Source organism: Nematolebias whitei, chromosome 11 (assembly GCF_014905685.2).
Source record: "Nematolebias whitei isolate Nwh7 chromosome 11, NemWhi1, whole genome shotgun sequence".
In the NCBI taxonomy this organism is placed as follows: Eukaryota; Metazoa; Chordata; class Actinopteri; order Cyprinodontiformes; family Rivulidae; genus Nematolebias; species Nematolebias whitei.
The window spans coordinates 22991945-23011453 of NC_056508.1; the positions used below are offsets into that span (position 1 = coordinate 22991945).

Here is a 19509-nt window from a genome sequence, read left to right on the forward strand (position 1 = left end):
TCTAATCAAATGAGTTCAGTTTCAGATTTCATTTTTACCAAATCTCTGATCTGAATCTAACATCCAAATATTTTAAGGTGGTTTTCCTTCATTTCTTGATTATGCTTCTACACAATAATAAAAAAGTGACCTGTAAACTTTTTCACTTGTGTTGCTCACCTCTGAGCAATAGTCCATTAAAAATTAAACTATTGTATCTGGTTAGAAAATGCTGTATCCGCTTGTTTTCTGGTCACAATTGGTCAGAAATAACACCTGATCTCTTTATTTATGCAATTAGCCAAACAAAAACACTTTTTTTTAAAGAAGGCATTGTATTAGGTAAAAGCTTTTACATTAGCTGAAAACATGTTTATTAATTTTCTGTAGGCCTGAAAATTATTAACAAAAAAATTTACTATACAACTTGTTTTTCTGCATGTTCTTTATTGGTCCAATATTGTTTTCACAAGAGTTTTAAGCTCAAAAACATGATTTCCTATTATTTAAAATATCATGTTTAGCAGCATTTGAATGTGTTATCACAGAAAAGTTTTTTTTTTTTTTTTTGAATGAACATTTCTGAAGCGACTGTCACTGAAGCAGGACTTGACATTTCTTTATCGTGGCAGGAGGGTCACTCTCCAATTGAAAGGTTTGATTCCCATCCCCTGCTGCATGCCAAAGTGTCCTTGAGCAGGATGCTGTACTCGTTCCTGCCCTAATGCTATGACTTTTAAATCAGTTCAAGAAAATCCTAAATTATTGTAAAGAGTGGACAGTCAAAGATAAGGTTTTCCAGACATTTTTCCATTAACACACAACATATGTGAATTTAGTGCAAAAATACTGTAATATACAATATACTGGATAAGGATGCAGTTTGTTTTTAGTGGGGTGTCATGGAGTCAGCAGTCAACAGGTGAGAGTTGGGATACACCTGAACAGGTCACCAGTGCATCGTCAATTACTCCAACATGAATGTTTTTAAATTGTGGGAGGAAACCGGAGTACAGCAGTCCCTCGCTACTTCGCGGTTCAACTTTTGCAGACTCGCTCTTTCAGTTTTTCAAAGTAAGATTATACACAAGAAAAAAGATAGTACACGACACAAGATTGTCAACTTTAATATTACTTATGTGATTGGGACAGTACAGGATAAAGTAAAACGTTAACAGGGAAAAGAAAAAACTTTGGACAGGTGCTGCCATTTTGTAGTTTTCTCTCAATAAGCCTAGACTGTATAGCCACTCAAAAGGACTACATTACCCAGAAGCCTACAGTACTTCCAGCCATGGAGAAATGGAGGGAAAGTTTTGATTTGATCTAAAAAAAAAAAAAAAGTCTGGTCCTTATTCATAGTGACTTCAGTGCCCAGTAGATGCAGAGAGCCGCACGGAACCGACCGGGAACTGGACCTCCAGACTCATCGGTCAATCTAAGTGTCGCCCACCAGCCCACAAGTGGGGAGCGCTGCCCGGAGGTCCGGCGTCCTCTCCGGAGCCCACCGTGACTTCCCCCATCCAGATTTGGACTCAGTCGGGACCACCATCTGGTCCTGTGCTGGCCCGAAGGTCCGGCTCCCTCCAAAAGCGCTTTGGTGCTCAAGGGCTGCAGAGAGCCGACCAGAACCGGACCAAGACCAGCAGGGTAGGTCCAGCTGGGTACGACTGCCAAACTGGAACCAAGCTGGACTGGAACCGAGCCGTTGTGTTCTGCATAGCTGGTGAGTAAAAGTTTCCCTGTGATAAACGAGGGACTACTGTACCAAGAGAAAACCCACACACGCAGGAGAACATGCTAACTCTGCACAGGTGAGTCGAACTTCGGAGCTGCTTTGTTCAGCAAGAGGGCTAACCAAAATATCACTAACACATATAGAAATCAATGTAAACAAAAAAAAAGCATCCTCACATTCTCAAAAACTACTGTACCAGTGTATAGCACCACACCAAATCTTTTATTTAAAGCTCTTGGCATGGCTGATTCAACATTCTTTTATAGCGTCAGAGTTCCTCTGTGATGATCAAACTGCATCACTTGTCTCGAGCGAAGGCTCTGCCAAACGATACTGTTTAGATTTGAAGTGCGACTTCATTTATTTTGCTTTAAGAATCGTAAATGCAACTAATTCAAGTTAACTCTGCTGTAGTGAAGCAGCATCAGGCTACAGTAAACACAGAGCGTTTAACAAAACCGCTGCTTCCTTAGAGTTCATGCACAGAGCTGTGCGGCTCAGGGAGCTTCTGAATGTCACAGTTCTGCATCAGATTAAAAAAATACACAACAGTCTCCTCATAGTTCTTTTTGGAAATTCTTTCGTTTATGCCATGGAACCTAAAAAAAAAAAAAAAAAAAGAAAAAACTTTTGTTTGTGATGTTCAGTAATACTTTTTCTTTAATTGATTTACCCTAGTCTTTCTTGCTAAATAAAAACTATGAGTTACTAAAGGTGAAATACGAGTTGTATACTGTCTGTAAAATTATCCCAACTGGATTGGATAAATTAGAACTTTAAAACTTGAAAGAACAAGAACGAAAATCTTTGACCTAATCACATGACTGACTGAAACAAGGTCTCTCTTGTTCAAACAGCTGCCTCTTGAGTAAAGGTCAGTTTGTACAGCTACAAGAGGGTTATCTTTATGACGACAGAAGGTTTTGTAGAAAGTATCTTACCTCCGAACATCATCTGGTTTAAACCAGACAGGAGCAAAGCGATAAATATCATTGGTCAGGTCTTTAAAGTGCCGACTGTCTGTGTTCCCGATACAGATACCTGCACGGGTAAAGATTATGTCAGATCTCTTTAGCAAATAGTTCCAAACAATTTGACCTGGATAATCCAGATGTTTACTATTAAAAATATGAGGCTTCTACCTGGAGCAACTGTAACTGATGGAAACATGTCCAACACTGTTTTCTTAATGATCTGAAAGCCAAAAGACTTCTCATCAGAAGAGCTGACAGGCAGAGGATCGAATCCATCAATGAGCTCCATCTTCACCCGTGGGTCCCCCACAGTTTCCCGGATAAGTTCTAGGACCTGGATGAGACCACACAAATCCCATTTAACTCAGTCGTGTTTATAGTTTTTTCTAAAACGAACGAACAAACAAAAAAAATCTCTGATGCTACCTCTTGTAATGATTGTGCCGAGTGGATTCGTAGATTGACATAAGCTTCAGCTAGCGCCGGAATGATGTTCACCTGAAAAATAACAGTCTTAATATAAAATAAACATCTGTACCTGAAATATCTGCTGTTTTAGATATATATTTTTTTTTTTTTTACCTTAACTCCTGCATTAAACATGGTTACTGCCGTGGTTGTTCTAACAAAAGCGTTAGTGTCTGGTTTTCTTTCAAGTAATCTGCAGTAAAACAGAAAATACACCAACTGCTTCATTTCAGAGCCAAAACAAGACGATGATAAAAATGTTGATTCAAACGTACAGCATGATTACCTGCCTAAGACTGGGGAGAACAGCCATAAGTTTGAGAAAACAAACTTCAATGGGAACTTAAACTGGGTTGAAAAACATAAGCAACTGTATGAGAACATGGCGAGATAAAGAAAGCATAACGTTTTCACGAGCTTGAATCTTACCTTATGAGCTAAATGTTCAAAGGTTTCCCGTTCTGGCCCATAACCAAATAACCTTGGCATGGGGTTCTCCTCAAGCCTGTGGATATAGTGTGAATGAGTCTTTTTGTAAACGTGTGCCAGCACTTTAATAATGTCACAAAATAGCAGGAAGGAGCCTTAAATAATCAAAGTAAAGATTGGGACGGTAAAAGTGCAGAAGATGAAGAATTGCACCTTTTTACTGCCGAAGCCAAAATCCCAATGCTCGACTCTCTGGGAGGAATGGAGGAGTGACCAGGAGCCAAAGACACGCTGAGCTTCACATTGGCTGAGCCCTTCTCACTGAGCCCAATTCTGAAAAACATTTACACTCAAAATACAGAAATTCAATAATCATGTACAGTATTTTTCGGACTATAAGGCGTACTTAAAATCCTTTAATTTTCTCAAAAATCGACAGTGAGCCTTATAATCCGGTGCACCGTATGCATCAATTCTGGTTGTGCTTACTGACCTCGAACCAATTTTATGTGGTTATTGTGGATGAGTTGAATGAAGTTTGACTTATCCGTTTGGTTTCGCTTAATGCACCTTATAATCTGGTGCGCTTTGTAGTCCGAAAAATACGATATATACGTTTTTCTTTGTAGAAACAGCACTGAAGCATTGATGCATACTTATGTGCTTTATAAAAAATATATACATTTATATCCTGTATCTCGTTGCAAAGCTCTGAAATAACATGTGCAAACAATACATGAAAATGTGCGACCCAATAAGGGGTGATTCAGTTTTCAACATTTTCACAAACTGTATGCTGGGGGGAGGGAGTCGATGTTTGGTGTACGCTTTTCAAAAAGAGAAATGTTGATGGGTTTTGCCCCTCTCTGTCTCAAAGCGCTCAGAGATCCCCGCTGCACTCAGACACTCAAAACAAACCATGCATGCGCACAGCAGACACTGATCCTGCTGCTGCTGACATAACTCCCCGGGACTTTTGTATCTAAAATCTAACTTTGTATTAAAAGTGAATGTGTTGTGAGCATCGTCATCATGGTACAGACATGTACAACTTGTGCGTGTGACCAACCTCCTGATTCTCTCTCTCTCTCGTCACAGGAGCATGCAGCCTGTGTCTCTGTAAGACTCGTCTTTTTCTGCTTTACTTCTTATATTTAAACAATATTAACACTAAAAGATGAATATTTGTAGGTCCCAGACTGAAGCAAAGATGTGCGTCTCTGTTTAACTTTATCTTATTTTCCCACAAAGTTCTCATTGAGTCAGTTTCAGCTGTTTATAGTTAAATGATAATATTAAATCGGTGCATCTGTATCAGTGCGTTTAAACAATTTAGAGACGTGTACAAATGTGGAAAAACAGTAATTGTACCTTAGTACTAGCATCCTATAGCTACTGAGTGAAATGCAAAGGATGCTGGGTAGCCTTGCAGGAATTATGTGTGCAATGTTATGAATGTTTACAATGTTTAGGAGTGTGGAAATGGGTTGTTCTTGTTAATGTCCTGTTCAGATTTGCTTTGGCATTTATGTTCAAGTCTCTGTTACTGGCTGTAAACTGACACCATGAGTCAAAAGTTGTTCCCAGTATGTATATGCCTTTTATAAAGCCTTTCCTGTTGCTGGGCGAAAGTGTGCATCAACAATAACATCACACAAAATTAACTCTGTTGTGATTTTACTGCTAGCGCTTGAGGGTTGCCACTAGAGCCTGACCGATATATCAGTAGGGCCAATATTTTAGGCTGATATAGGCGTTTTGGTGTCCCATTGTGCACCAATATAAACACTTATAATTTTCCACCCCTAAAATACTGGGGAGCAGCTGTAATTTACAATGTATCCAGCAGAGTGCGCATAAAGACTACTTGCAAGTCATGGCCTTAAGTTTCACTTTTGACGTTCAGCACAGATGAAGCAGGGAGCAATACTGTGTGCATATTTTGCTGAACAGAGCATGGTCATTTTATTTTACCTGATCTGTAAAATCAAATAAAAAACAACAATAAATGTTCTTGAATCCTCCGACCCACTTGTCATTAACTACTTAACTTCCGCTCTTTGTTTCTGTCTTCCTCCAATTAACTTGGTAGTTGGGGAGTAACAGAAACAGGTGTGGTGTTACCATGGTGACCATACTAAGCCATTGGCAGCAGCTTTAACATTTAATTTAGGTTTTCTTTACACTTCGTATATATTTTATACCACAAAATGTAGACATACTTTCCTAGTTAAGATCATTTTAAAAAAATTATGTTGAAATTTTGGGCAGCAGCTGCAAAGGCGCCTTTCAGAATTTGTGCAAAAATCTTCCAGTTTTAAATAATGCTGTCAGGCTCAGATAGTGTTCACGTATTTACAGCACAAAGGATGCAAACTAAGTATATTTGGTTAAAAAAAATATTAGAGTACAAGTGTTTCTCACATAGCAGCAGGTCCTTCAAGACCATTAATGATCCCATCGAGTATGCCCGTGCCTTCATCCAGGACAAACGACAGCTTCACACCACGTTGCTTCAGCAAGCGCACAATGTTCATCGCCCCGTTGAAGCCCCTGGCCTTTAAAAGAAATATCAAAGAGCTCAGACAAACAAAGCTGAAGGTCTTCAATCGCTAAGTAAACAACATGAGTTTTATGTATGTTAAAAATACTTCTTCATCATGACCCAAACCAATGTAAAATGCCCTGCGTGGAGTGTAGCCTTTCAGCAGCAAGTACTCCAGGGCTTGAAGTATGGCCTAGGAGGAAAAAACAGTTTATTTAGACACACAAAAATAACTGTTCAGTAATACACTAACATTACAAGTTCTCCTACCATTACACTGTACTTATCATCTATGGTTCCTCTACCATAAATGAAGCCATCTATCTCTTTGGCAGAAAAAGGGGGGGCCTCCCAGCCATCTGACTCAGCTGCAGGTACTACATCAATGTGGGCCAGCAGCATGTATGGCACCAAGTCGGGCTGTGATCCCACCACCGAAAACAGGTGGCTGTAATTAGCCACCACTTCATGATGAACCAAGCTCGAAGAGAAAACTGTCGGGAAGGCTGACAAAGAAAAACACCACTTTCAGTTCCACTGGTTAAGCTTCTAGTGCCTATAAAATATTACTTTAGTTATTTTAAAACAGAAGTTTGTTAAAAACAGTGGTGCTAAACGTGTGTCTTCTACAATCACCAAAACCACAGATCATGTAGATCGTCAAAGGTTTATAGAAATCTAAAAAGAGGATTTCTCGAAACATTGCACATAGTCCAACACTTTCATGCCAAAGTGTTATTGTGCGATCTGTTTGCACTACTACTACATTTGTCAGACATCACATATCCAGCCAGCAGTGAAAGGCACATCTAACCAAAAAGGTAGCTTTGCTAACTGCTGATGCGCTAACTAAAAAAATAGTTTCGCTAACACTAAACTTTGTTGCTAAAGCGCTACATTTTATCATACCCTGCTGCCGCTGACACTGTAAGATTGTCTGTAATGTGACAACGTTGTAAGTGAACACAACTCAAAATGGTTCATAAATCACAAGTAAAGCGTCTATGTCATGCTTAGAGGTGAGCTTTCAGGAATTAATCCGGTCCATCAGAACCGAAGAGGCAGAGCAGAACTCTGCAGTGCTGAAGCAGAGTGATGCATTCATTGTGTGTGGGACGTCTCCCCTCGACCTCGTGTCATTTACTACAATGAATTAACTCACTTTGGTGATCCTCTTTGTGGTTAACTACTTTTATAAAATAACTACAAAAGTTGCTGAGCGTCACCATCAATATTCTCTCATTAACATGAACAACCATTAATGAATTAGCAGTTAGCAGAGCTAATTGTTTGCATAGCTGTGCCCATCACTGTTCGAGTGTTGTCACTGTGTGAGAGTAAATGCCATGCATAAATTTGACATTAGACATAGTCCAAGTTGAAGTGTTGCATCATTGTCAGCCCCCTTTTAGGCATCTGTATTTGGTAGCAGGCCAAATTAACAAAGACCATTCAGAATAATGTAGTATTTTAATTCCACTTCAGAGAAAGCTATGTAGTCTCTGTAAGTAGGTCTAGGGGGAACAAAATAGCAGCATTGGTATCGGTTATCGGCCAAATAAGTTTTAACATATCGGCCCAAAATCCAATATCGTGCATCCCTACTTTTAATTATTAATTCTCGTTCTTCTAGCCCTCTTCGAATAATTTTTTTTTCCCTGAGTTCATTTGTAAAAAAAAATGGCATGTTGCAAAACTGAGAAAACTTTGTTTTGATTACATCTTTGATTAGGAAACGCCTTGTGACTGCGACTTTCCTTCCCTCCAACGATTACAGTGACATTATTTACATGAATGCTCCTACAAGAACCCTGCAGATGTTGGATGTGTCTATCATGGTGTACTAAGAGTCATAACTGGCTGTAATTACAGTACCCACCATTACACCCTGTATTTACTGGTTATCTGGTCATCATGAACTTCACACAGACTCTCTCACTGGTACATTTTCATCTTTAAATCACTTCTTGGTCTGCTGCCTTCATACATCTCCTCCTACATGTCTCTGCGTGAGTGCAGCTACAGCGTGCGCTCTCAGGACATTATTACCTGCAGTGTTCCCTCAGTGAGGACTGAACTTGGAAAAAGGGCCTTCTCCTACTCTGCTCCTGTTTCCTGGAATATCTTACAAAATGATCTGAAGCTCTCCACTTTGACCTCTCTAAGTGGCTTTAAACATCAATTACTGGTAAGTTCCTGGGAAAAACCGAAGCAGACATGTTCTTGTTTTTAGTTTTCTACATCGTCTTACAACCTAGCTGTTTTTTTAATTACATTTTCTTTGAAATACCATTTTATTTTCACTTGTTTAAAAAACCCTCAATTTGTATGCATCCTTTATGATCGTCTATTGTTGTCATCACTCTTTGTTCACATCAGGTGTCTCTTGTAAATGAGTCCCCGAGGCTCAATGGGATAAATAAAGGTTGAATGAATGAAAACTCTTAACATTGCCAATAAATCCCAAGAAAACAAGTAAGGTGTTACAACACTGTATATTTTATCTTTAGAAATTTGAACTTTGTGTACAGAATGAACAAAATAGGTGAAATATTAAGTTATTTTAAATCCGAAGGCTTGGTCTCATACCTAAAATTTAAATAGAGAAAGGGAAAAAAAGTCTCACAATTCTTAATAGGGCTTGTCTAAAAAAATTATTTATATTTTCTGACAACAATATCACAAGTCTGCTAAGAAAGTAGGCTAAGATGGGGCTGCAGTTTGTAAATTTAGTTAGTTTTACAAAAATATTTAAGAAAAAATACTAAATCAAATATGTAATATTTTTAATATATGATTATTATTTGCCTTGACTATGCCTGCTGCTATTGACACTCTTATAATGAAACTAAATCTAATAAAACAAGGAGGTGATGCTAATAAAAACACTAACCCTTGGGGTTAGCTGTTAGCTTAGCGGCTAACATATCGCGTTAAGTGGGGACACTTGTCATCGGTTCGTTAGCAAGAAGTGTCGTGAAGTGGTTCCGAGTGCTTCACTGACAGGTGCAGCACTTTATCTGCTGCTGGTAGCTGATATAAGTTTACCTTTACGGAGGAAAATGTCAAATTCACGCAGCGCGGTGATGTTGCTCTCCGTCTGTGAGAACGTGACTGTCGGGATCCTGATTGCCTCTTTAACAGAAACAGTCCGGGTTAAATATACAGCAGTTCTATTCATATATACCGGGTTAGCTTCCTGGCTAAAATTACCTTTTAAACGTGCTAAAAGGTCCTCTCTCTGTTGTTGGTTTATGACAAGCGAGATGTTGTTCGTCTTCTCCCAGTGAGCGAGCTGGAGTCCCACATTGACGTCCAGTGAGATGGTCCTGATCGATGCTACAGTAAACAGGGCTAACGCTGCTAGCAGCACGAAGCTAACGACCACTTTTACTAACTTCACGAGTTTAACCCGAGACTCTGCCATTGTTGAGCAGCGTCTTGCGACTGCAGCTCTCTGACTGAAAACTTTGTGCAGCTCTGGTGTTTACAGTTGTAAATCCAGGTCCACCTGCTGGACTGCAAAAGAAAAATCAGGTGGTGCATGCAGGGACGCCACTAAAGGGGGGGCCAGAGGGGGCGATGGACACACCTTTTATCTGCTTTGGTGCCAAGCTTTTGCTATTCGGGATTAGTAGACCCTTATAAATAAATAAATACATTGTTTTGAGCAATTAGGTGTTTAAAATATATACATTTAATTTTAAATTAGAAATAAAGTGGGGCAGCACGGTGGCGCAGTTGGTAGAGCGGCCGCCTCTCAGCGAGGAGGTAGGCAAATTGAATCCCGGCCGGGGGTGCATTCTGTGTGGAGTTTGTATGTTCTTGTGACAAAAAAGTCCATGCTCAATAATCCAGATATACAATTCAACATTTTTCAGTGATCTGTCCAGGGTGTCTCCTGCTTCTCACACAGTGATGGTTGGAGGTGGGCACCGTGACCCAAAAAGAAAGAAGCGGGTAAAAGATAAAGAATGGATGGATAAAACAAAGTTTAGTCCCACAGAGTAAACTAGAGTCCTCAATATTAGGATGCAGGGTCTCAGCAGGTTACTTGTATAAAACTGTATTGTAAATATCCTGATGCATGCTCAATAATATGTAATATGTATGTATTGTATTGTATGTATGTATGTATTGTATGTAGTATGTGTAATATGTATTGTAAATATACGTTTTGGAGGAGACAAGCATCAACATATTAAGTGTTTTTCTGAAACTAGTATAGACCAAAAGAGCAAAATAATAATAAGGGCTATAGTAAAATGTACTCGGTTCATGATTGTGCTTTTTTGTTTTATTCATTCCCAGTTTTGACATTTATATATTTTATTCACAAAAGTACACTGCAACAAGTAAATACAATTGTTTAATTAGAAGTGGTTTTAAACTTTAAAATAATTGCTTCTAGTAATGTTTTCTTTAATCCCTTCAAAATTAAACATGTACGTTTGACTTTATAGCAAAAATGACAAAAAGCCTATTGTAAGAATATTTAACAGCATTACATTTGTATTTTAAAGACACATCACATTAAAACTTGACTGTTGTTGAATTCCAAATGTAATTTGTTCTGGTCTCAGTATATCATACCAGTAAAATTATCTGTAATAAACACAAAGTTTGTTTTCTCAGTCATCCAGGTATATAACAACAAAAAAGGTTGAATCATGTCATCTGGACTTCGTTTTTTTGTTAAAAAGAAACGTTTCGCCTCTCATCCAAGAGGCTTCGTCAGTCTGAGGCCTAGCCATCTGGTATTACCCAGAAGCCACCCTGACCGGATGAGGGGCGAAACGTTTCTTTTTAACAAAAAAAACGAAGTCCAGATGACATGATTCAACCTTTTTTGTTGTTATATACCTGGATGACTGAGAAAACAAACTTTGTGTTTTTGAAACCATTAGTGAAAAGGCCAGACTTCAGGGGTATCTGAGGCAGGCTTGAAACACAAGAGTCAGGGTGGCTTCTGGGTAATACCAGATGGCTAGGCCTCAGACTGACGAAGCCTCTTGGATGAGGGGCGAAACGTTTCTTTTTAACCAAAAAACAAAGTCCAGATGACATGATTCAACCTTTTTTGTTATCTGTAATAAAGAAACTGGTTCCTCGGGTTTCATTTTGCTAAAGTTTTCAAATCACCATTTGGTTTTTGCGCTCCACCTCTGGACTTTCGGTGACTCACTTAACTTTTCTGTAGGCACCACTGGTAGAAAAGTTCTCAAACTTACTTAGTTATTTGCTATTGGATTTTTTTCTTTTTGAAGATGAAACTTATGCAATTTAAATTAAAAAAAAAAAAAAGACTAAAATAACTAAATGTCACATCCTACTTTATTTTTCAATATTTGAAATTCTCTGTTTTTTTACGTTTATGTTAAGATACCGGTAGGTTAGATTACACTGTGTTGTAAAAACAAACCCAATACAAATAGTTTAAAGCAATTTTAGTCAACTACATGGATAAAAGTTGCTTTGTTGCTTGACACACAACCCACATTGACAAAGTCTGAAGCAAATTGTCCTTTATTTCAACAAGTACAAATACATATAAAAACATAAGTACAGTGAAACAGATTCAAGGTACCAAAATTACAGACTATTAAAAGACTCAAATGTGTAGTTTAGTTCCAAATGTGTTTTTAAGCAATGTCATACAGTGAAAATGTAACATTTTCTTGTCTAATGGCATTGTTACCTTATACGTCCTCAGAAAGGCCCATTGAAACTTGCACTGCCAAATAATCATGCTCACTTTAAGTCTCCATAAAGGTTTATATAAAACTTAATCCTGTTCAAAGACTGCAACTCTAACCATCTGACCACTGGTTTAGACTCTCCAACATGGCCAAAACAGGGCAGCTGGGCTCCACATTAACATAAATGAGGTAGAGGATGCCCATCACAATGAAGAAGACCAAAATCTGAATCCAGTAAGGAACAAGACGGCGCTGGACGTCTCGTCTCTCCTGGACAGTTACAGGACTGACAGGAGTGTCGGGGTACGAGTACTGGATGGGTCTCTGAGCTGCACCTTTGATGGGTCTTCGAGGGGTGGCACTGAAATTCAACAGAGAAAAAAAAAACAGAGTAACTTCATGTAGTTTTGCTGTATTTCACAAGAAGAAACATTTCAAACTGTTTTGTGGACCTGATGCATATCAGATGTGACGAGCCTCCACTTTGCGTGTTGCAACACTTACTAAATCCCAGTCGGAGAGGCCTTAGTGTTTGGGAAGATGTCCTTTAAAATCTCAGCCACTGGTTCCCGGTGAACCTAGAAAAGATGGTAAAACAATTTCTGTAAAAATAGAAGAATAGAAAAATGTTTTATGACCAGCAGAGCTGAAAAGTATGGAGAAAGTGAGGTACAGAGAAGAAGAAAAAAGTGAAACCACAAGTTCAGCTCCATATTTTGCTGGAATTTGTTGAAAAATGCTGTAAATAAAACTTCAAAGACAGATGAATTTAGTAGCATTAAATGCTTAGGCTAAAATCTAACTAGTAACTAAAACGTACAACAAATAGACCAGACTTAGTGGGTTTTCCCTTCTCAGGTGTAGAACTGTACTGTGGCTCATAGAGTTTGATGGAATAAGTCATTTGTCTTCAAGGATTTGTAACATTTTTCAAAGAAAGTTTGTTTCTAAAAGTTTTAAAAAGATAATTTTACCCAGAAAATAAAGATTTCAGGAAAATGATACTTTAAATATTTGATATACAGTAGTCCCTCGTTTATCGCAGGAGTTTCCATTCTTAGCCTCCCCACGATAAGTAAAAAACTGCAACGTAAGAATATTAGTACTAGTATGTAGTAGCTTATTTTAGTATTTTATATATATATTTTTTTAATTTATTTATTTATTTATTAAGGCGTTTTAAACCCTTCCCACACTCTTGTAATATTCCAAACAATGAATGAGAGCACAGAATATCATGATCTCTGCTCTCTCAAGAGTTGCATTTGGGTCCAAAAAAATCCAACCAGACCCGGCCCCAGCCCGTACCCATCATTTCTGAACACCACCCGACCCAACAAATTAACAGCAATTACAGAGCCGAACCGAAAAATAGCCAGACATTTTTAATTAAGCTTTGACTGCTTATATAGTTATGAACAGTCGACGGACACGCGTGGCTAAGGGGGCAGAAGATCGGAGCCGAGGGAGTGTTTGTCCTTTCATGGCTGTCAAAGCACAGTAAATCCCTGCATCTGCCTGCATCTGCATTATCCAGACACGGACCCCGCTTTGATGTCTGCGAGGATATTTTGGGATCTCTTTTCACCTGTTTGGGTCGTCGGCCACGCATGTCAGCTGAGTGCAGACTGAATGTCCATTTGGACTTTGGATGGATCGCTGGCAGTAGTCCATCTGAAGCTTAACCAATCTTTTTGTTTTTTTCTTTTTACCTGTTTCAAGGCCGGTCAGCGTGCGTTCAAATGGCTGCATGCAGCTGATTGTATGGCAAGCCATATTGCCATATAATTGGATGGTCACCCATGGGCATACGCTGACACAATCAAAAGCCCGGCCCGCACATTATTACAGCCCGGCCTGGCCCTAATCCAGGTTGGGCCAGACTGGGCTCCGGGTTAGAAATTACAGCTCTATTCTCTGCCAGCGCTCTCAGCCACGCCCACTTCTCCTGCAGAGCGGAGATCCTGACATGCTGCAGAAGGAAGCTTCTCCCTGCACTTATGGGCTGCACAAAGGTGCAGCAGGTGCTATATAGTTTAAAATAATTCATCCATTCATTATCTTTCACCCGCTTCTTCCATTTTGGGTCAAGGGGTCGCTGGTGCCCATGTCCAGCAATCACTGTTCAAGAGGCGGGGTACACCCTGGACAGGTCCCAAGTCCATCACAGGGACACAGAGTGAATGGTTGTCTCGTTTGTCTCTCTCACCTAGGGACAATTTAGAGCTACCAATCAGCCTAACATGCATGCTTTTGGTCAGTGGGAGGAAACCGGAGTACCTGGAGAAAACCCACGCATGCACAGAGAGAACATGCAAACTCCACCCAGAAAGGCCCCCAAACCGGGATTCGAACCAGCAACCTTCTTGCTGAGAGGCAGCAGCTCTAGCAGTTATGCTACTGTGCTGCCATTAAATAATTCATTTTACTTTTTTTTTTAATCCATGCTGATCATGCGGCTCATCCATCAATCAGCCAATTGTGTGTCATGTCCAATCTTACTTTGAAAACCCACGAACGAGTGAGTCCGCAAAAGTCAAACCGCGAAGTAGCGAGGGCCTACTGCATTACCAAATGTTGACATATTTCCCACAAGATTTATGAACTACTCATTTTTTTTAAAGTGTGTCCATGTATCTTTGTTAAATTATTCATGTTAGAAAGCTGGAAACACTACAATCAAAGTACAAAATAATAAATTAACTTAAAAAAGGCACAAGCTTTAAAAGGACATTAGTTTCCTATAGTTGTCTTAATAACAACATTATTATTATTATATACATTTTCTACTTTTGTTTTCCTTTTACCAGTTTTGAAATATATTAGCATTAAACTTATAAAGTGTTTGCAATGTATACCCTTCATTTTATAACCAAGTATTTTAATTACAATTTATCTTTAATGCTGTTAACTGTTGATGCATATTTGTTCAATAACAAATCCTCTGAAATACATCTTACTCCAACCTATAATTATGAGTGATGACGCCATCACTTCTGTAGCTTATTTATTCGCTAAATACGTTTTATCATAGTTTGATAACCTTTTGTACAACTGATTATTTTTTTACTTGTTTTTTTAAGCTCTAAATGTTTAGTGTTAAATGGTGGCATTAAAGCTTCACATCATTAGTCGGATGGATGTTTCACAACAACAATCCTTAAAGATGAGTGGCTCTGATATTTCAAAATAAAAGTTTCTGATCCGTCAGTAAATTGTGCCCACTTTTACAAAAAAATATGAATATGCAACATTTTTCTAAAGTTTTTCTTAAGGCCTCTCAACTTGCACAACATTGCTCAAACTACCCCCACATGCACTCATTAAGTGACACTTTTAAACTAAACAACAAAATAAGATATTCATGTCTTCATCTCCTGCAGGAATCTTTTGGAGTGTGGTACACTGACTGGTCCTCAAGTCTCTTGTCCTTACACTGCAAGTCAAGCTAAGAAAAAAAAGATCGTCTTTTTTTTATCTCAACTTCCACCCAAGTGACTCTCTCAAACATCTTAACCAGCTTTAGAGTTGACCATCAGGGGTGACGTCTACTGACCCAGTTGGACTGTGAACTCTGTTCCAGAACATTGCTGCCGTTCATCTCGTTGTCTGAGCTAGCAGAGAACGACCTCCGACTCTCCATCTGCTGTTTACATTAAGATGCGTTCAAAAACCAATCCAGCAAAAACAGTAAACCAGGGGTCTGCAACCTGCGGCTCTTTGGTCCCTCTGCAGCGGCTCTTTCAAGCTTTGACCAAAATTAAAACACTGAATTTTATCGGTTGTTATACAAGAAAATATAAAGCTGTTCTAGCAGTTTTCATATTTCAGTTTTTTGGTCATTTCTTTTGCAAATATGTAAAAAACAAGTACAAGGAGTAAAATATACTCACTAACGTTATGCTTTATTTCTTTACTTATATTTCAACAATTTAAAAAAAAAAAATCACAGGTCTGCATAGTTAATAGTTTAAAAATATATATATAATTGGTAATACATTTGTTTTATCCTTATTTACAAGAATCTATTTTTCTTTTGTTTCAAATTGCAAAATATCAATAAATGTTAAAAGTTATTTTATTATTGTTTAGCATACCGGTATATCTTAAATTCTTGAATATGGTTTCTTTTTTATACTTCACGTTTTTTGCTATTTTGGGGTGTAACTGGGACCTTGAGTACACAGTTTTGTTCCACCTCGTGTACCACATGTGATGTGAATGACTATAAAGAACCTTGAAAAATCATTAGATATCTTTAGCTCCAGAGCAGCACGGTGGCGCAAGTGGTAGAGCTGCTGGCTCTCAGCAAGCAGGTTACCCTGGTTCAAGTCCCAGTCTGGGGGCCTTTCTAGGTGGAGTTTCTATGTTCTCTCCGTGCATGCATGGGTTTGCTCCAGGTACTCCCGTTTCCTCCCACAGACCAAAAACATGCATGTTAGGCTCGTTTGCCTCCATGTGTCCCTGTGATGGACTTGCGACCTGTCCAGGGTGTCCCCCGCCTCTTGCACAGTGATGGCTGGACATGGGCACCAGTGACCCCCATGACGCAAAAAGGAAGAACCAGGTAAAAGATAAATGGATGGATGGATGAATATGTGGCTACTACTGGCCACAAACCCCCCTCCAACAAACCTAAAGCGGTCCACGGGTCACCACTTGATAATCACAGTTGATAGTTGCAGCTCTGGACACGTTTAATTTAGTGAACAAAAGGCACAAAAATGGCTCTTTTGATTGTAAAGGTTGCAGACCCCTGCAATAAACCAACATTTAAAATAAATAATATTTCTAAAAAGATGTGAATGAGTGTTTATAAGCCTTTAAGAGCTACTTTCCTCCTCAACCATTTGAGTGATGCTGAAGGTCTCAAAGGACGAGCAGCCGACTGACTGAACTCCAGATGCAACCTGCAAGGTTCAACATTCGCTTGTTAACAGCACAAACACACATCGCCCAGTCTTCACACCAGTGACGTAGCAAAGCCAATTACTGTAAAAGTTAGTTTTTTTAATCACCCAGGTGAATTAAAGGGGTGGCGAAACATTACAGTCTGAAAACAATGAATGTGGAGAAGACATTAAAAACAAGAGCAGCCTACCCCTGATCTTAATCCTGAAGATGTTTTACTAAATCCTGCAGGAATCTGTGAGCGACGAGACAGAGTCTGCCCTGATGATTTGATTGCATTCCTTGAATTCCCCTTAGAACGGGGTTCTTTGTTTCTAGGAGAACAAGGACGCTACACAAGGCCCAACAGAGAAACCTTCACATCACCTGTAACAGACTGCTGTGATTTTAAAAACCTGACATGATTACCAGCTTTGATGACACCAAAAAGCACTGCGAGTAAACAAAGTCTCCTCCTTGAGCATCCAAATCTGCCTGTTAAAAATAAAAAATAACATCAAAACGACTGAACTCGTTTCAAGTTGAACCTTATTTTAGTTGCACTTAGTCACCCCTAGGTGGCGCTTCAGCATCTGACAACCTCCTCAACACTACATTCATTGACCAGCAGAAGGTACCAGGTATGAGCTCAGTAATGCCAGAAATTGTAACAAATAGTTTGCATTAATAAAGAATAAATAAATAAATCTAAAAGTGCTTCTCACCTCTCGGCTCCCTTGCTGGCTCTCGGATGCTTCAATCATTTCTTGATCGTCTGGTTCTAAACATGAGAAGGTCAAGAACACGAAATAATATTCAAATCTTTCATTTCAGGAAAACATTTTTTGGCCGTACCCGATTCTTTGTCTTCGTGTCTTTCACGTTCTTCTTCACTGTCCGAGTACCACATGCCGTCTTCTGCTCCACCGTATCCGTCCGACTGAAGCAGTTTCTTCAACTTCCTCTCATACAAAGCTCTGGTGGAGGCTGGCAGAGACGCATTTAAATTAAATATTTTGTCCATAGGAGCAAATAAACCAATTGACTGAGAGCTCAAAATTTCTCCAACACTAAACTGCGTAGTTAAGACATGCTTCGTTAACACAAAAGCAGTCGTACCGACAATGGGTCCAGGCTTGACTCCATATTTCAGCAGCATGGCCTTCAGAGCATCATCAGTCAAATTACTCAGGTCAGACATCTTTGGGTCAGCTAGATCCTCGTCATCCTAAAAACAACCAGAGTTTGATAAAAATAAATGCTTCTTTTTTTTAAGACAAGATGTGAGACAGAGCAAAAAAAGTTTATTATGTTAAAACAGCTGAGAGTCAAACTCAAGATTTCTCAAGAATGAAAAACTAAACGTTTGAACAAAAAAGAAACCGTCCAGAGGACCTGACTTAACTTTCTTGGAATGACAGGATGAGTTTTCACACGTGCCCTGAAGTTTTTTTTTTTATCTCCATTTGAAGGGACCAAGTTTGTATAAACCCTTTTTGTAACTACAGCTCTGAGGTCATTAACCGGTAACAGTAATGTGCAACTCTGGCAGATGTTTTAAAAGTCTATAAACTGTGCTTTAACAATAAACTAAACTTCTTATGCTTAACTGAAAGGTACAATGAAATCTTATCTACAGCTCCTATTTTTTTTTTTTTATCCCTTCATAGCAAGACTAGTTAAAGCAATTTTCTTTTGATGTAGTGAAATAGACAAATATGAAAAAAGCAGTGGAAAAATCTATTTCACTTAAGACTAACAGCATTAAAAATAAAAATCTATAAACCTGATCAATAATAGCCAAGTGTTGGTCTGTTTGTAGCAGCATTTGCAAACATTCTGCTTCAGTTTTTCTGCAACACGAAGACAAGAATAACTTTCAGACTTTAAGTATGGGTGCAGCTCCTTTTACAGGCAGAAATAACAGGTGTGCATGTCTATAACATGGGCTGAGTCCAGAGACATGTAAATCTATACAGCTCAATGCAGCCCCTTCGTTTGCGTCTCAGGAGGGTTGCCAAGTTAATACAAGTAAATTAGTATCCACATGCATGGCCTGTAGTCTGTCAACCAATGGAAACATACAAAGTTGACATTATTTATTATTTTTAAAAATCAGCTTATAAACTGATCGACTCACTGCCACATCTTGAATCAGGTCGTCATCACTGGAAAACTCCGCAGCTGTTCTGTGATCACTGTGTCTCACGTGCAGCTCCACGCGAACCTCTCCACTCACTGCGGGAGGCAGCTCCAAACCGTGGGCGACTAAACCTGACCTCGGGCGGGTTTTACAGAGATGAGCAGGGTCCTCCACAAATGGCATGTCCCAGGAGCAACGCAGAGAATACAAAGCTCTCGGTCAGAGTCAGAAGCAGAGCAGAGGAACACCGCTGCCTGCTCCTGACCCACACACAGAGAACAGCTGCGAACCGACGCGTGATTGACAGCACGTAAGCTAATGCTAACCCACTTAGCTTCACTTAACTTGATTAAGCTAACTTAGCATTAGCTGGACAACATTCAGCTCTTGTCTGTAACCTTTGGCTGTTTTTTTTTTTTTAATTAAATTTTTTTTTTATATTAAACTCTAACTTACAACACCATTGCTTGTTGGGGAAAAAAGTTAAAGAAAATAAATTTAAGATTAACTTGGCTAAAATTTATAAAGCCAAATGATTAATAGCTAATCAGTTTATCAGAAAAAACAAGGCTAGTTTAGAGCTTATATATTTATATGTGTGTGTGTGTGTGTGTGTGTGTGTGTGTGTGTGTGTGTGTGTGTGT

The 19509-nt window shown here is 39.0% G+C and overlaps 2 protein-coding genes across 2 annotated transcripts; both read right to left on the reverse strand.

Moving 5' to 3' along the window:
- Positions 1–1915: 1915 nt before the first annotated feature.
- On the reverse strand, positions 1916–9590 carry pm20d1.2 (peptidase M20 domain containing 1, tandem duplicate 2). Its single transcript, XM_037684025.1, has 13 exons — positions 9347–9590; positions 9182–9268; positions 6404–6639; positions 6240–6326; positions 6013–6146; positions 3802–3921; positions 3589–3664; positions 3446–3507; positions 3274–3352; positions 3118–3189; positions 2860–3025; positions 2659–2758; positions 1916–2316 (listed from the first exon to the last, which is right to left on the reverse strand). The coding sequence occupies exons 1-13, from the start codon at positions 9558–9560 to the stop codon at positions 2187–2189; spliced, it is 1563 nt and encodes a 520-aa protein (XP_037539953.1). The 5' UTR covers positions 9561–9590; the 3' UTR covers positions 1916–2186.
- Positions 9591–11643: 2053 nt separating this feature from the next.
- Positions 11644–19155, reverse strand: lemd1 (LEM domain containing 1). Its single transcript, XM_037684026.1, has 6 exons — positions 18863–19155; positions 17842–17950; positions 17578–17709; positions 17448–17503; positions 12337–12410; positions 11644–12193 (listed from the first exon to the last, which is right to left on the reverse strand). Exons 1-6 carry the CDS (start codon positions 19046–19048, stop codon positions 11944–11946), a joined length of 807 nt encoding a protein of 268 aa, XP_037539954.1. The 5' UTR covers positions 19049–19155; the 3' UTR covers positions 11644–11943.
- Positions 19156–19509: the final 354 nt, after the last annotated feature.

Bases quoted from the DNA above. Each gene is read 5' to 3' on its own strand.
- lemd1 (XM_037684026.1), bottom strand. From the start codon at position 19,048: ATGCCATTTGTGGAGGACCCTGCTCATCTCTGTAAAACCCGCCCGAGG. The intron at 17,504-17,577 runs GTACGGCCAAAA...TCTCATGTTTAG, and splicing joins ACACGAAGACAAAGAATCGG to AACCAGACGATCAAGAAATG. The intron at 12,194-12,336 runs GTAAGTGTTGCA...GTTGAATTTCAG, and splicing joins GCCTCTCCGACTGGGATTTA to TGCCACCCCTCGAAGACCCA.
- pm20d1.2 (XM_037684025.1), bottom strand. From the start codon at position 9,560: ATGGCAGAGTCTCGGGTTAAACTCGTGAAGTTAGTAAAAGTGGTCGTT. The intron at 9,269-9,346 runs GTAATTTTAGCC...TTTCTGTTAAAG, and splicing joins CCTTTTAGCACGTTTAAAAG to AGGCAATCAGGATCCCGACA. The intron at 3,026-3,117 runs GTAGCATCAGAG...GGTCTCATCCAG, and splicing joins CGGCACAATCATTACAAGAG to GTCCTAGAACTTATCCGGGA.